General features: G+C 38.4%; 1 protein-coding gene across 2 annotated transcripts in view; it reads left to right on the top strand.

Moving 5' to 3' along the window:
- Nucleotides 1-16,846, top strand: part of LOC140139810 (uncharacterized) — a 28,685-nt gene extending 11,839 nt beyond the window's left edge. For both annotated transcript variants that reach the window (XM_072161545.1, XM_072161544.1), the window contains exons 5-16: nucleotides 984-1,014; nucleotides 2,714-2,801; nucleotides 3,765-3,828; nucleotides 4,689-4,740; nucleotides 5,789-5,938; nucleotides 7,189-7,298; nucleotides 8,399-8,645; nucleotides 9,709-9,914; nucleotides 10,601-10,763; nucleotides 11,807-12,015; nucleotides 12,874-12,983; nucleotides 13,917-16,846. In XM_072161545.1, coding sequence (XP_072017646.1) covers nucleotides 984-1,014; nucleotides 2,714-2,801; nucleotides 3,765-3,828; nucleotides 4,689-4,740; nucleotides 5,789-5,938; nucleotides 7,189-7,298; nucleotides 8,399-8,645; nucleotides 9,709-9,914; nucleotides 10,601-10,763; nucleotides 11,807-12,015; nucleotides 12,874-12,983; nucleotides 13,917-14,104 — 1,618 coding nt within the window. In that variant the 3' untranslated portion in view covers nucleotides 14,105-16,846. The remainder of the gene's footprint in view (nucleotides 1-983; nucleotides 1,015-2,713; nucleotides 2,802-3,764; nucleotides 3,829-4,688; nucleotides 4,741-5,788; nucleotides 5,939-7,188; nucleotides 7,299-8,398; nucleotides 8,646-9,708; nucleotides 9,915-10,600; nucleotides 10,764-11,806; nucleotides 12,016-12,873; nucleotides 12,984-13,916) is intronic.
- The last annotated feature ends 672 nt before the right edge of the window (nucleotides 16,847-17,518 follow it).

Below are 17,518 nucleotides of genomic sequence, written 5' to 3'. Positions count from 1 at the left end.
GAGGGTTTAGTTTGGTCTAGCTTTAATTTGTTTGAAGGAGTATTTTGTGATCCGAGCATCCGCTTCTTATCCATAAAAAAAAGCTTATTCCCAAAATTCTGATTTTGCGTTTGTGAGTTATGCATGATTATGTGTATTACACTGCTCCAAAGAACACTGTTGAAAACGTAATTCAAATTTGATGGTATTTTGCTAACAAATTATCTGCAAGAACTTTTTGTACATTCAGTTAAAAATAGCGTCCAAAACAATAGGAAACAAGGAAATACCTCCATCGTTGGCTTATCTCAAACCAATATTTCTGACTTCCGACTTATTTTCACAAATTATGATTTCAATACCCACACCTAGGATTCAAACTTAACACTGGAGTACTTAAGAATAATAGGTGCGACTGTAAGTATGCATACATTTGTATTGTTGAGGATTAATGATTGACTTCTGCGAATCATCATCAAAATCAGACTGGTATCTTTATATTTCATCCAATCTATCTTGATTCTGGATGCTCTAAAAGGGCTGTCAATCTTGGAAGGTCCAGATAAAGCATAAATCATAACTTCTACAGTGTGTCCACATAGAAGTACAAAGTAAATAGACCTCGGAAACTGGAAGTATGAGAATAAACATTCAGTGCAATGTGTGTAAATAATGCTTTGGCGCGCCAACTGCTGCGCAATTTGTACTTGCCGTGCGCACCACGCTCTTTACGCATCACTTTTTTTACACGCAATTCGTGTGACGCAAAGCATCGACCCCCGATGCCACAGATTTGGTTTGTACTTCTATGTGGACAGACTATCATTTTCAACACAAGAATGTTCTTTCAAATTCAATCTTTAACCAAACCCTACTTCAAAAATCTGTCAGTTCATAAGGTTTGTTTTTCGTCGCCTAATGGTGTATTAAAAAATTATATTTTTCAGTGTGTCTGATGATGTTTTTCTTTGCTTGTTTTCCGACTTCTTTTGTTTTGTTTGCAGAAGTCGAATAAGGGAAAGTTCTACTGGAGAGGTAAGTGCCAATCAACCTGTAACATTCTTCCTCGTCAGTGAGATTTACTGCCCCATGATGCACCAGAGGAAGTATCGTACACTTCCCACAATGCATTTCTTCCCTGTACTGATTTTCTATTTAGTGCAACATGAGTCGATGAATGAATAGTAAATCAGGACGGAAGAAATGCATTGTGGGGCTTGTAAGATATCTGCTGCTTATGTTCTACCTAACGTAAACATTCTGCAACTGGATCAACCACAATTTTCATTTGTTTAATTAGACTTGGTAGTAGGTACAATTGATCTCTTCTCAAGCCATGGACTTCTGTAGAAAGCAAGCATGAAAATTTTCAGCTTTTTAGCTGATTTCAGCATTTTTTGTTATTGTTTTCAGTGTTTTTCAGCCTATTTTTGAATCACATGGTAAAAAAAACCCAGGTTTAGGTGTTTTTTTCCCCCAAGACCAGTTTTCATGCCTGAGAAAGCCAGAAAAGATAATAGGCGGTCCCATAATACTAGTGAAATGTCTGGGTACTTGAGAAATAGTACTCTGATCAGCTTGTAATAAGTGAGACTCATGACATCATGGATTGATGTAGAATGGTGCACACACAGCTGGGTGCACCCACGCAAACTGCTCTTTGTGTATTGTGCGACTGATGCACGCTTTTGTGATTATATGCGGGCGTAACTTTATTGACTCGCTCAGTATCAAAAAACAAATAATTCTTGCCTATTACGAGCTGATCCCAGTGTATTGTTGTTTTTCTTGTTTTTTCTTGTACTTTCAGACTTTTATTCCTCATTTCAAATGTGGGTCAATAGTTTTAAAAAAAGACCTCACTTGAACATGGCATCAATGTAATTTCAGGGATCATATCAAAATGCTTATTGAAGTTTTGGACATATTTTGAATGTTTGAAATCTTGAGACTTTCGAACGTGAATCAACAGTGAAGAGTGGTGTGAAACTCTGCGATTTCTAGACTGGTTCTCAAGCACCAGGATGTTATTGGACTGCTTATAAATCTTCTCTGGTAGAAAGCTATCTACTGCTTTTATCGTTTGGGTGGTAGGCTTTATTTGTTGGATTCTTATTTTATCACCCGGACTGTTTAGTTGAAATCCATGGAAGATATGATCTAAAATCTCCCACACAGGAGGTGTACATTTCAAATGGGAAGTCTACCCATTCAGGTAACCCCATTTAAAATTGACACCTTGTCTGGAAGATTAAAGGTTATGCCTTCCACGGGGGTGTATGGTTTTCAACTGGAATAGCTGTGACTAGAAACAGCCATTTCAGGTTGCAATATTGCAGCACTCATAGTTTAGCAAATGTCTGCAATCAGGAATTCATTGTGGGGTTTGATTTTTACTTGCATACAAGGCATTAGCCAGAGAGGTGTCCAGGTGTCATTTGGACACCTTGTTTTCAATTTGGACACCCTAAAATTTTGATTTTTATGATGGATTGAATAGGAAGTGAACACCCTGATTTTGTAGAATAAGGTATTTTTAACCATTTGGACACCCCTCTGGCTAATGCCTTGCTTGCATATATTTTTGGGAAATATCTTGCATATATTTGGCATTTATAAATTTTTTGTGGATACAGGCCATCATGCCACTGTAAAAGTTGAATTTTTTAGAGCTTTGTTTTCTCAATCTTAATGATGAAATTAACTTCAACATATTCTTGTATTTGTATCCCAGCCAATCGACAACCAAGTGCAGATGTCGCGTGAATCAACAGAGCAGTTTGAAGATAGCTTAGAGGCAGAATCTAGGCCACCGACAAGAGGTAGGTCATATTACGTGCACATGTGATGTGATCGAGCAAAATCAGTTGGAACTCGCAAATATTGATTTTGAGATATATAATCAAACAAAGGAAATATTCCTTTTGTTTCCTCTGGTTTGTGTCATGTATGCAGGAAACTATATTTGACAGATTTGTATTCTTGCATGTGTGCACATCGGGGTAGCTATAATGTGCCGCTTATGACTATGGTGTGCATTCATACACCACACTAGGGTCAGGGTGTATGAAAAAAAATGTGAACTTTCTTTCGATACAAAAAGTTTTGACAAATAAAAAAGGAGGATGAGACTGTCGATCGGGTTACGAACCTTTAATTTTTTGCTCCATTAAAAAAAAAAATGTTATCATGTATACATATTTTTGTGTTTTTAGAATTTATTCATGTATATGTGCTGTGATCGCTTGAAATGGAGTTTGATAAATGCCTATGGAAATACATATAGGACAAATGCGTTTTAAAAACATTTGTTGTTAGAATTGTGTGAAAACACTTTAAATTCTTTATTCATTATGTGGATAAGAATGAAATTTTTGAAAATGTCGAGCATCTTACGCTTATTTCGATCAAGTCGGGGAGGGGCGGGGGAGGGGCGGGGGTGCATTCCACATTAGATTATAAAATCTATGCAAGCATTGAATCATGCTATTTTTGGGGCCTTTTGGAAAGATAAAATTTGTTTTCCCAAATAAGCATTCCAGACTTATATTGTTTGTACAGTGATACAATACTTTTTGCCTACCATTGAACAACAGTACCTAGGGCACCATGGATATGTGATATGATCGGAAATGTCTGCCTTTTCTGTTTCCTTTGAAATTCGGTCTTTAAATACTCTGGAGTTAAGTTGATAATGATGCATTTGGAGTTGCTAGCATTCAGTTGTTTACCACAAAGATGCATAACTTTGGAAACCATTAAATTGTCTAATTCTCTATTTGCAGGCTCTTCACGTCTGAAGGCCAAAAAGATGTCAGAATCGTCGTCATCCAGCTCAAGACATGACAGGTGAATTATATTGGCACAATTTTTTAATATATTTTATGTCAAGGCATTTAACAGCAGTTATCTGATTAGGTAATGCTGACGGGGTTGGCGCCTAGATAGCTATTAACCTCCTGAAGCTCTGCAAATCTTGGTTTGAAGCTATGTGTACTGTTTGGGCATACCAAATGCCTTCAGTGTATGGGAGAAATGATCCTCTGTGGAAGACTGATTTGGACCTTGGAGGAATTTTCATGGCGATTTAAGAGAGCGTCCGAGGCAAGGGTTCTGTAATGAAGCTGCGGGAATAGCTGGCATAAGAGACCCAGTGCTTTAACATAATACATGCAATGAAAAAGAGATCAAACCCATTGCCTAACTAAGCATTACTTTGGTTAATTATTTTCATATTTTCCTCAATTCTTCATGTTGAATACTTGGTGAGTTGAACTTGAAGGAGTATTTTGTGATCCTAGCATCCTCTTTTTGACATTTTTCAGTAGATATCCACAAACAAAAGCTTATTCCCAAAAAGTTTACAGTGGTATAAAAATTTCAACTTTTTTTGGAGAAAAGTGGGGGGGATGAGACTGTGGATCACAAACTGCCCTAAAAGCACTACAATGTATTATACATCCTTTACAAAAACATGCCTTGCTTAATCGTTGTTATCTGCACAAGCAGAATTTCAAAATTCAAAATTTCTACACATGCCAAAGGATGACAAATTGCTGAAAGGCAAAAATACCAAAATAGCAACAGCAACAACAATAATTCTTGTTCATCCTTTTGTAAAAGAAGAAGGCATAGATGATAAGAATCCTTACATCCCCTTGATAAATGATTCAAAGTTGATTAATTGTTGACTAATTTTGTTTTTGTAGCTTGTCACCACCACGCAACAGGTCACCATCACCAGACTGTCCAGCAAACAAGGTATGGCAATCACAACTAGGCCTGTTATCGATACAGTTTTTTGGAAGTCGATATATCGGAAGCAAATTATGCGACATATCGATACAGTTGATATATTGACACACTTCAATGTTTATTATACAACAGAATAGGCCCCCTCCATAACAAAACAACTGCAAAGTCTTTCGGGGGATCTTCTGGAGGGGTTTGAGACGACATGATTGCTCAGCTTGGAATTGGGAGACGGTAATTTGGGATAATCTAAGCATGTGTACCATATTGTTTGTGTATCGATACTACCATTGAGTGTACCAACATGTCGGAAGTCTATGAATTTTCTGACTATCGATACTTTGAACAATCAATAACAGGCCTAATCACAATACTTCTGTTTTGGCACTTGTGAATTTGAGTGCTTACTTGCTTAATTCAAAACTAACAGTGCTTGGACACCACGGCACTCAAATTAAGCAAGTTTTTTTGCTATGGGAGGGCAGTATAATGGTTTGCCCCAGTTTTCCATCCTCCATTGCTGTCCTCAAGTCTACTACCTCTATTAAGTCCATTGTCATCTTTCAGGATGTCTATATGTTATAGTCCGTCAACTCAAGTACAAAATAAATAGAACTCGGAAACTGGAGGTATGGGAATAATTATTTTGGTGCAATGCATGTGTAAATGCTTCTTTAGCGCGCCAACTGCTGCGCGATTTGTACCTGCGTACCACGCTCTTTATGCGTCCCATTTTAACACGCAGTGTGTGTGAAGCAAAGCATCGACCCCCAATTCCACAGATTTGGTTTGTACTTCTAGGTTGAAGCAGTATAGGTCAAAGCATGTTTTCCCGGTTTCTACCTCCTGACCTTGAATACCAAATGAACCATTTTTTATGTGGGCTCCTCACTTTTGGGACAATGACCAGCAAACCAGGTAGATTTCCAGAATTGGCAATGTTTTATGTTGCTCACAGAAGTAAACTGTGTATCAGTAATCCCATTTTGTTTTGCCCTATGCCATGACACATGTGGGAAATAGCATTGATTTCATTGATTCTTTCCACCTAATGCAGGTTATCAGACCTCATCCAGCATCCTTCTTGAATGCCTTGATGAAGAAGAACAAACCGCGCACACCAGGCACCCCAACCAACCTAAGAGGTGGTAGTGGTGTCATTACGTCTTTCATAAAGCGCAATACACCGATCAAGAAAACATTAAAGGTAAGTTTGGGGCAATGATGGTGTCCTGTTTAGGATGAATACATGTTTCATTTGTCTCCCAGTTAAAGCCTTAATGTATGATTTCTTTCAAATTTTAAATTTGTAATATTATATACTCAATCAGCAATCAATAAATCGGCTATTACAGGCCATATTTTCGATAAAGATCACATCATTGACTGGGAGGAGGCTAAGATTTTAGGCGAAGAAGCAGACAATACAAAATCAAAGAAGCAGTGAAAATCCGGCAACAAGGCACCACTATGAACAGAGACGAGGGGCAATACAACCTAACTGACATGTTTGACTATCTCCTGAAGAAGAAACCAATTGGCAACCACGTTGCTAAGCAACAACGAGTTGTATACTGAAGGTCATCACAACAACATCAGTGTTGATGAAGATATCTGACAGATTTTGAAACGTCCACAGTAGAGTGCTGTTTTAATTGGACTGGAATAATGAAATTTGTTTCAATTTTCAATAACAGTCCTGATGAGCATGTTCAGTAAAACTCGGTAACCAGATGCCCGATTTTTATGGGGTTTGCATCAAAATGTAGCATTCATAAACTACCAGAAAATTATGTAAAATACTTCGGATTCAAAATTGCCGACATGTGACTCATTCCCCTTCATCCCAACATGATGGATTTACCAGCGTTACACAATTCTGAGTTGGTACTCTTTGTATCTAATCTCTTTGCACAAGATGAGAGAGAGAGAGGCTGTTATATATTCTTACATTTGTAGGTCCATTGAATTTGAGTGACAATATTAAGGTATGATGATAATGGCCTATTCCAGTTGAAATCCATACACTCCCCTGTGGAAGACATGACCTTAATCTTGCACACAGGGAGTGTGAATTTCAAATGTGGTTACCTAAATGGGTGACTCCATTTGAAATCTACCAGAGGTGTAAGTCTTCCGGAAATTCCCGGAATTCCGGAAATGTGGCCAAAATAAAAAAAATTCCGGAAATGTAAAAAAAAAAAAAAAAAAAAAAAAAAAAAATTTTGAGGGGATGATACCCTGCAGCCTATTCCCGGACAAGCCCGTGCACTTCCGGAAATTTGGCGAGGTGCTCTCCTTTGGCTCGCATGTTTTTCAGGGAGTGGATCGTTACATCGCTTACACCTCTGATCTACACGTGTGTTGGGAGATGAAGGTAATGTCTTCCATAGGTGTGTATGGATTTCAACTGGAATAAACCAATGATACATCTTCTGTTTTCTTATACCCATGCAGGAAAAGCAACAGGAGATGAAAGTGCAGATTGCAGCCAAGAGGAAAAGAGAGGAGGAAATTAGGAAGAAGGTGGAAGCTGAGAAGAAGAATAAGATCGAAGAACAGAAGAGGTAGGGTCAGAGCAGTGAAGATTTCTTACACTTCCCACAATGCATTTCTTCCCTGTACTGATATCCTATTCAGTGCAACATCGGTTGATAGTGACTAGAAATAGTCACTATCGACCCATGTTACACTGAATATCAAGTCAGTAAGGGAAGAAATGCATTGTGGGAATTGATGAATAGATCGCTCCATTCTACAATGCTGGTATTAAAATGTGCCCCCATTGCATTGTTCAGTGATGTTGATTTGGTCATGTCCCCTAAAGGCATTGATTGTTGGGGAAGTTGATGGTTGTGGTAGTAGGGGAGGGCTTAGACTTCACACCAATGTGGAATTTCTTTTGACCAGGATAGTAGTTTTCATACATGCTACATCAAGAAAGAGAATAATTTGTGAAATTTTGATATTGTAAGTGTAATGCCTATCATACTGGCAGATAGTAAGTGACAGAAAAATTAGTACTGATTAAATGCCAGTAGCGATGTTTCAGTCATGCTTGTGATATTGCTATAGACTATTTGAAGCTTGGGAATCAGAGCGATTTGTGATTTGAGATATCGGTGATTGCTTTTCCGATCAAGTATTATATAAACTGGCAACCAATGTAATGAAACGCTATGGTCATTTGGGCTGCTTATTATAAACTAGATATGTGATTGACTTTCTTCCCTAGAAAATTTTTTTTTCTTTCTTCTGGGTAGCTAACCAGCTGTCCATGTAAAATTAAAATGAACAAAGTTTTGATTATTACATTTTAGTATTTGTGTATTGTAACAAATCTTAATTAGATGGCCACTTCTTGACAACCACTTTTAAGCTTTTTGCCCTTCTCACAACCAATTAATCAATTATATTTTATTTCATATTGTGTAATAAATAAGAATCCAGGATTCTCAACAGGTAGTCTGCTGAACAAATCTGTCCCACCTGCCAGTCAGCAATGGATATTTGGCCCTTGACCAACTCTTAAAATGTAAAGGAAACCATGAGAAAGCTAGAATGTATTTGGCCCTCAAAAATATATACGTTAAATGTGATTCGCCTTCTTGCGGCTCTCAAACAACCCCTGATGTTAGAGGAATCGTTTTGTAAATTGTTATTGCAGGAAACGAGAAGAGAGAATCCGTAAAGTGCACGAGGCTCGTCAGCTGCGTGATCAGCGGCAGCAGCAACAGAAGCGGCAAGCAATGGAGGCTAAGTTTGAAAAGAAGCAGGTGATGTCAGCACAGAAGCAGGAAGAGAAACGCAAAGAAGAACTTCAAAAGAGACGACAGATGATGAAGAAGAAGGGCGAGCTGGAAGAGAGGAGGAGGCAGGAGGAAGAAGCGAGACATTTAAAGCTTAGAGAACAAGTAAGGGTTGTGTCCAGCGGCACAAGGATGTACAATCGATCCATAACAGTTAATTTAATAAGGGTTTATGTGTGGTAACTCCTCATCAAATTGATGATAAGGCTTTATAAAGTGGGCTAGCATCCATGGTAGTAAATGTGGTATTGTGTTGTCTCACAAGAAGTGAAGTAAGGGTTAGGTGACAAAAAAATGTTCTTGGTCCCACCGACACAGATTATCAATTTAAACCAAGTCTAATCTGGTCATAAGGCAAAAGAAAAATTGTTTGCCTGTCCTCTCACTCACTCTCTGCAGAAGGCATGGTCAGTAGTTTGATTTAGGCAAAAAAGTTTTACACAGGCATAATTAGCCAAAAAAAAAAAAAAGGTGTAATTAGAGGTTATTTTGGACATTTCTCTACTGTATCGCCCATCTGAAGCTGTTGGGGATGAAATCAAAACTCGACTGGCAGTTGACCACCTGTTCCGTCCGGTTTCCATTGTTTAGAATAATAGCAGCCAGACGGAACTGGCAGTGTTTTGATTTCATCCCTTAATTTGACATTTCATTGATTTTCTAGGAAGTTGGTACATTTTACATAACAAGTGTGATTGCTTGTGGTGCACATTATGATGTCCTTGCTCCTCACAAGTCACTTAATTGTTTAATTAATATTTCTTGGCAGTGTTCTAGCCACGCTGAGAATATCCGGCACAGAGTCTTCCCGATCGGCACTAAGCTTAAATATATTGGTCACCGACCGGCACAAAAAATCTTTGAAATCACAGAAAGTGCACAAGTTACAACCAATATGTTGTGTTTTTTACTCGAGAACAGTAAGAGATGAATTTGTCTGTGTAGGGAGATTAAGAGATGAATTCGTCCGTGGTATTGCTGAGTAAGGGGAGAAAATAGCTACACCACGGACGAATTCATCTCTTAATCTCCCTACACAGACAAATTTATCTGTTTCTTGGTACATTTTAGCAAATGAGCAGCTATTGCTTGTGAGTGCGCATATGATGTTCTTACAATGATTCCTCAGAAACCAACTCATTGTTATCAATTTGTTTCTTTACTACAGGAGGACGAAGCAAAACGTCAGCAGGAATTTCTCGTACGCAAAAAGGAGATGGAGGACAGCGAGCGACATCGCCGCATGGAGGAAGCAAGACAGAAGGATGAGGAGCGTAAGATGATGATGGAGAAACAGAGGCAGGCGTTAGCGCATAAGAAACTAGAGATGCGTCTGGCTTTGGAGAGAGAACAACAACAGCACAAAGAGGACAAGTAAGGGAAATTGAATGCGAGATATTTTACAATAAAGTATGATGTATTTGTAACATACATGCGGGTCTGGGTTTATCTCCCCAGCACAACACTTGTTTGTTGTGTGTTTTCTATACCAAGTTGAAATCCAGGGCTCAAAATACACAGGCTATTCCTTGTTATTGTGTGAAATGAAACACAGTAGCAGCCGACAAGTGCAGCGTTTTGATATGGATGTACATATGAGAGCCAAATATGTGCATGCGAATGTCCGCACAGTACTCTTTGACACATGTTGACTTACAAAATGCAAACTAAAAATCTTTCAGCCCCTAATATTTTGCAGTGTGAGTGAGAAAAATAAGGCATGAGAATTTTTTGTTGTACAAATTTCCTCACTTTCTTTTAATTTCAGCCCGTGTTTGGCCCTTTAGCCCAATTTCACACACTATTTTAAGTTTTTTTTTTTTTCAAACTCTCATTCCTGAAAATTAGTTGCTTCCAAGTTCCCACTTTTACCAAAATCTCCATTTTGATGGAGAAAATGTGGTGACGAGGTTGTTGATTCACAATCCTCATGAGTATGGAGGATCTTTCAGTAGAACTTATGAAATGGTCATGAGCAAATTTCAAAACAAATGTGAGAAATAAACTGTTAGCTTGATCAACTCAGTTCATGTCTTGTTATCTTTGATGTTTTGTTTCAGGGATAGGGAGCGACAAGAGATGGAAAGAAAACGCTTCATGGAGGCCGAGGAACGAGAGCGGGCGATTCGAGCTAGGGAAGAGGCCGAGGAGGAAAGAAGAATAGCTGCCGAGAGAGTACTGAGGGAGAAGGAGAGACTGCAGAGAGAGAAGGAGAGACAACAGGTAGGATTTATACCAGGGGTTCTCAACAGGTGCCCCACAGGCAGGGTTATAGCTAGGCAAATTTTAGTACTGGGTGAAATTTATAAGACATTTTGAAAAAAATTAAAATTTTGATAAGAATTGCTAATGTTTATACTGATTGTTCATTGATTTTGAAACATTTGAAACTGGAGTGCTGGGTATTTGGTCTCAAAATTAACTTGAGTGCCGGGTGGAAATTAAGAGTGCCGGACGGGTCCGCCCAGCGTAGCTACAACCCTGCCCACAGGCCTAATCTGGCCTGTCAACCACTGCATGATGGCCCTTGACCCCAACTCTAAAACGTAAATCTTGTATACCATTCTTTTCTCTGATGTGGCAGTGACATCAACGTGTTGAGGCAGCAATTTTGCGTGCACCTGTGGCTCAAACCCCATGCCCATTTGCCTACAATAACCCGGGTGTGAGTGACCACAGACAAAAAAATCTGAAAAAGTCTGAAATTTGGAAAGGTCCTATACTTTTGTACCGAGGAAGTGCAGAAAAAGAGATAAAAATCAAGATCAAAAAATCTGAATTCAGATTTTAATCTGAACTCTTATACCCCTGAATAACCACTAACATGGCTGATCTTAAAACTGTTGAACTGTGGGTAAGCTCCATGTACGACGTGTTTACCATTGATTTTGTAATAATTTATTGTTGTGCACATGTTTTGGATGGCAACAAGAAAATCATTGTATTGTAGTGGGTGGAAACGTTGAAATGTAGTGGTACTGCCCACTATACATGTATCTACAACTCTGCCACGCCCAATGCAAAGCACTTATTAATTAATTCTTTGAGATATTTTCTCAAAATATCAAGAGGTCTCTCAAGAAACTCTGAACCAATATTGTGCTTGCTTGTATTCATTTTTTAATGATGATTCCAAATATGGTCATGCAAATGTAATTTTAAAATGTCTGAATTCAACAAAAATTGGAGCTTGTTGTCTGCAGTTGACACCTGTGTGGAGAATATTAACATGAGCCATGGCTCTATGCTGATTCTTTATCTTCCAGGAGCAGCAACATCTACAAAATATGATGCAGAGTGAGAGGGAGAAAGTGGAACAGGAACGTCTCAAGACCAACATCCTGAAGCACAACACTAGCTTGATGAATAACAGTATCAATGCTAACACCAGTATCAACACAAGCAATAAATTGAACACCACTGTCACTAAAGAACCGGCTCAGTCACCGCAATCATACCAAATCACACCACAAAGGTAGGTTGGAAAGGGTACATGGTGCTAGTCATGACACACCGCTAGTCTAATACTTTCCAACTGTCCCGTTTTACCTGGGATTGTCACGTTTTCTGTGTCCCAAAACATTGAAAAACGGGATTGTCCCGTTTTTCGTTTTTCAGCAAAAGAAAAAATTTAATTTTCAAAAAATATTGTTTTTTGCCAAAAATGAAGATTTAGGCCCTAAATTACTTGTTATTCAAGGTTTATCCAAAATTAGCTGTACTCAAGGGTTTGCATCAGCATAAAAATTATATTCGATGCGCTAGTCTGAACTAAGCAGTGCATTTCATATTGGGACTAGCAGAGTGAGCGTGTCAGACTGACGGGTCATGGCCCACCATTGGAAAATGTACAGAAGGAAATATATAAATTAGGGACTTTTCTTCCCATGAAACAAAAAAAAATGTGACGTATCAAAATCTTTATTTCTTTGAAGAATTAATTGGGCTATATCAAGGTTTTCAAACCAGTAGGATACAACTCCTATTTCAGGCCACCAGCTCGGATTTGTGTTTGGGGTGGGGGCAATTAGTGTGACTTTTCCGGCTTAAGGTGGGACATGTAGCACACATTTGAAGTGGAGTTTTGAGTGGTCTCACTTTCAATGCTTCGCTGATTTTTCTAAAAAAATCTTGGACGATGTTGCATTTATGCAACTGTAGCACTTGTAAATGACCTCCGTCTGTGTGTCAATGTCACTAATGGTTGTTATGTGTCACAAGGTTCTTTATGACATGGCAGAACACTGTATAAGAAAATGATATGCAAAAATGACGAAGGCATTGGTATGTGTGAATGTTTTATGGTACATTTATAATATTATTCATTATCCAGGACTCACAAGCCATCAACAGATGAGGATTATGGCATCTCGGACCTGAAGAGTGATGACTCTAGTGATGATGAGGAAGCACCACGCAAACAGGTGCCCTCATGGGCTAAAGGTAAGATAAACAGAAATAAGAATGCAACACCACTGGGCTCTGTGATATCCATGAACATGTTGATGAAATATTAATTTTGTTACAAGAATACTGAAAAGTGATTTTAGAAGCTAGAGGATAGGCACCTGTCTTGACATTGGGCCAAAAAAAAGTTGTTTGCTTGTCCTCGTCCGACAGACCGACCGACCGTCTCGGCATTCCCGACCGTAGAACTTTTCTTTTCTTTATTTCAGCCCTTTTTAGCCCAATTTCACACACTTTTTCAGGCTTTTCATGAAATTTTGTGGGGACGACCACTGAAATAAGGCAAAAATGTCAAGGTCATTTTGGGGTTATTCAGGGTCAAATCGCAATAGACTGCTGCAGGTTCATGAAATTTGGTGGGAATGGCCACCTTAGTGAGGCAAATTATGTGAAGGTCATTTTGGGGTCAAGTAAAATTGCACCGGTTAAAATGATGGGCGCCAAGGTGGAGGCATTGCGGCCGACACTTTGCGGCCGAGAACCGTGCAGGTTGAGAACCACAAAATTCTAGTTTCAAACACTTTTTGTCTAAGAACTTGTGCTACCGCCTTTGAAAATCTTTGTGAAAGTTGAAACTTTACCTATTACTCCTTCCTGTGTATATTTAATGTCATGTCATGCTTTTGCTTTTACGTACAGCTTTTTTTGTTTTGTTTAAAACGTTCAAAAAACAGTAAGCTTGAACTTCAAGCAAATTTTGACCTTTGATAGTTGCCAATAGTTGTAGTCGCATATTTATTTTTTGCAATTGGGATCAGGTGTATTCCCATAACCAATTCTTCAATCAGAAACACTGTAAAAATGATTAGAAAGAGGCACAAAATAGTGTGGTTTTGTTCAACAATGTTTTTAATTTAATAATGGAAAATAATTGCAATACTATTTGCCACTTATGATTTTTTTTCCTAGGTGCTGAATTAAAGGCAGCCTTGATCAACCAGTACTACAAACCACCTACAAATCTGGAGGAGATCTTCCCGCCGATAATGGACGGTCCCGATCTCACTATCATCTTCAAGAAGAAGACAAAGCGCTTCATGACACGTACTAGCTCGGCACATTGGAGTTCTCCCATCTGGAAACCAGGAATGTTTTAATTCCTAGTAATTATTGTTGCAATAGATTGGTTTATGGGGTCCCTAGCCTATAGGTTGTGACCCCATTCGGTCGCAAACTCAGAACGGAGGTGACGAAAGACTATCCAACAATAAGTTTGGGCCATGTAACATGTGTTTAACCACATGGGGGCACCACCGATCAAACTAATTTGAATGGTTACAAAGAGGACTATATCATGTATTGAGCCAATCAGAGGTATGGTAAGAGTAGTCAGTAGGGCTAAGGGGATTAAGCTCAAAATTGCTGAGCTATCTAAAAGCTCTATTTTGATTGGTTGTTCAGATGATTATATCATGTGATTAACCAATCAGAAAGGCAATAGTGCCTATATGGTTAGGTATGTGATGTGTTGTGAACCAATCAGGCAAAAGGAGGCAATTTTGAAATTATCATCATCAACTTAGCCAGTAACCAAACATGCAATAGTCCAGCCTCTCTTATGTAAATTGTATTGCGATTCTGCATTGAATGTATGAGTGCAAACATTGAGACAGCTAAAGGTTACTCAAAATGGGGGCAATGACAACACTAAAAGATGGTATTTAATTACTGTATGGCACATAGTTATGTCCTTCTAAATGCTTCAGTGCATGAAATAAAGCATTAAAAAACATGTTTTTCTATGAAGATCACATGTCTAGATAACAAGTGTTAATCGCTTTGAATTCTAACATAAATTTCACTGACTGACAGTGTGTGTAAGAATCAACTGTAATAAACTATAAATGTTTTGTACCATTGTCAACAATTATGTGTATAGTCAAATTGAGTTAAGTATGTACTGTTTTAGATCATAGAATAGAATCTGTAGAGAGCCTGTATTCTGAAAAAATAATAATAATTACAAAATTCATACAATGTAAAAAGTAAAGAAGTCGCATAAAGTGTGCAAATAATATCAAATTCCAATCCACATACTGTTGCACACAGTTTTTATTGTGGAATATTTTGACAAACTTTGAATGAAGATAAGATTGTTTTATTCATTGGATTTTGTGTGAACATTTTGTTGCTATATACTAAGTGGCAAAGCTCTGCACACAAAATGTGTATAATTTGGTTCATCTCAAGTTTGGTAGTGATGTGAGTATTTCGCTGTCCACGGTATCGGATTGTATGTGTTATCGCGCAGAGCGTACACCCCCCCCCTACAAGTGCGGTATGTCAGCACGCTTAAGCATTGACATCACTTCCAAACTTGAAGTGAATCAGTGTATAGGTAATTTGAACAGTGCTTTTGAATGTTAGTGATTTGTCTGTGAGAGCGGAGTTTGTTTGTTGCTATTTATTATTGTTTTATACTACAGTAAAATTCATTTCTTGGCCAAACTGGAACATGCGTGTTGCGTCCATGTAGCGTACTAAGCATGTACGCAACGTAAGGTGCGTGTATGCTTTCTTCTGTACCATGCTGTATTTGTGTGTTTATTGCGGAGCCACTAGCGTTTATAGTGTTCCAGTTTGGCCAAGAAATACTTAATTTTACTGTATGTGATTGTATTGACAAATCTTTTCCCCCGCTATACGGTAGGTTGTTTTGTCTGTCATAAGGCACAAGACCATAGATAATGCTTTGTTCAACTTGTAATAAACTGCACTCATGACATAATTTAGGGGTTTAGAGCAAGAAAGGCCTATCTGTAATAGCTGCCTGGTGTCACGTGTACAATATATATAGAATGCAGAAATTGTCACATTGTCTATAGAGCAGCTATTGCAGATAGGCCTTATTTGCACAAAACCCTAGATATACCGCTTGTCACCTCAAGATTGGTAGTGACGTCAAATTGCGTCTCTTTATGATTCTGAGAACGCCAGAACGGCATGTGCGTTTCACGGCTATGCCACCCAAAACATGCAGTGACATCAATACCAATCTTAAGGTATAGTGGATTCACTATAGATTGTATGGAATAAGGCATACACACAGCTGGGTGCAGCACCTATGACCTATAGATGCCTGTGTGTGATTGGCATGCGCTTATTGCAAGAGTGTAAGTAATTATTCCTTGATGTGCATTGTAATTACACACATGTCAACCGAATAATTTTTGTCACTGCTCCCAAGAGATTAGGATTGGGCTATTCCAGTTGAAATCCAGACACTTCCTATGTAAGACATGACCTTATAGTCTTCCGCACAGGGGGTATAGGTTTCAAATGGGGTTACCTGAATGATTGAAATCTATATACATCCCTTGTGAGGGAGATTAAAGCCATAATGTACAATCTTTTAAACCTGATTTTTTTTGGCATATGTGATGCGATCAAGCAAAATCAGTCGGAACTCGGCGATAATAAATTTTCAGTTTCTTATAGGATAGTAAAAAGGATTTACAAAGCTGGATTTTGCAGAAACCCCCATTGAAATTGAACAACCAGTTCCAAAGATATGAGCAATTAAAGCGCTTCCAAAACAATAGGAAACAAAAGGAAATATTGCCTTTGTTTGGCTATATCTCAAAATCAATATTTCCGAGTTCCGACTGATTTTGCTTGATCGCATCACATATTTGTAATATTTTACACATGACCCAAGTTACAGCTGATTGGATTCAACCAAATTCATTTTGTTTTTAGAACAACCGAGCAAGTTTGAATTAAAGTCACAATAATAATTATCATATGAACACCACAGTTAAACAGCTAAGATAGTGAATGTGTTTTCTTTCATTACATTATTAGTTTGGCTGAAAATGACCAGAAAACTTTCCTGATATATATTTGGCAAAGGCTAACCAAATTAAAATTGGAACGAAATAGTATTTTAAAGAGCAATTACGTCATGTGTTCCATAAGGGGTGCATGGATTTTAACTGGAATATCCCATTATGGTTAGGGTTTAGTGTTAGGATCAAGATAGGGGTAGGATTAAGGTTGGGAGTGGTGGCAGTGATAAGAAAGATCCACAGAATTAAAACGAGAGAACCCTGACTCAACCGCCATCTTAATACTTGCACGAGGCAAAAATTGGGGGTATTCGGTTTCTCGGAATGCGCTTGAGGCAATCGTCATGTGAGACTAGGCGCATTTAAGAGACCCACTTGATGTGATCTGTAAACGCTTCAGATGAGATGCAAAATCGTTTCCGCGCACCGTCGGCAAGGACCTGAATACCCCAAATTTTCCCTCCATAGCTGACGGCGCTATTGTACGTGGCGGTATAAGGGAGTCCGGGTTCTCAAGTTTTAATTCTGTGACCAGATATCAAATAACATCATTTGTGTTCAATTTTGGTTTAAATTGGTAACAGCGTGTGTCCTGTACACGAGATATGATCATTTTTATGCTGCTGAAAAAATGAAATACAAACCACATATTTTAATATTTATAGCAGAGCCGATTACATCGGACTGAAGGTGCACACAATTTGCAATATGCACCAAATCCAA

Source organism: Amphiura filiformis, chromosome 18, assembly GCF_039555335.1.
Source record: "Amphiura filiformis chromosome 18, Afil_fr2py, whole genome shotgun sequence".
NCBI classification, from domain to species: Eukaryota; Metazoa; Echinodermata; class Ophiuroidea; order Amphilepidida; family Amphiuridae; genus Amphiura; species Amphiura filiformis.
Note: the sequence above shows the minus strand (reverse complement) of the source record. Positions and strands in the feature narration are given on the sequence as shown.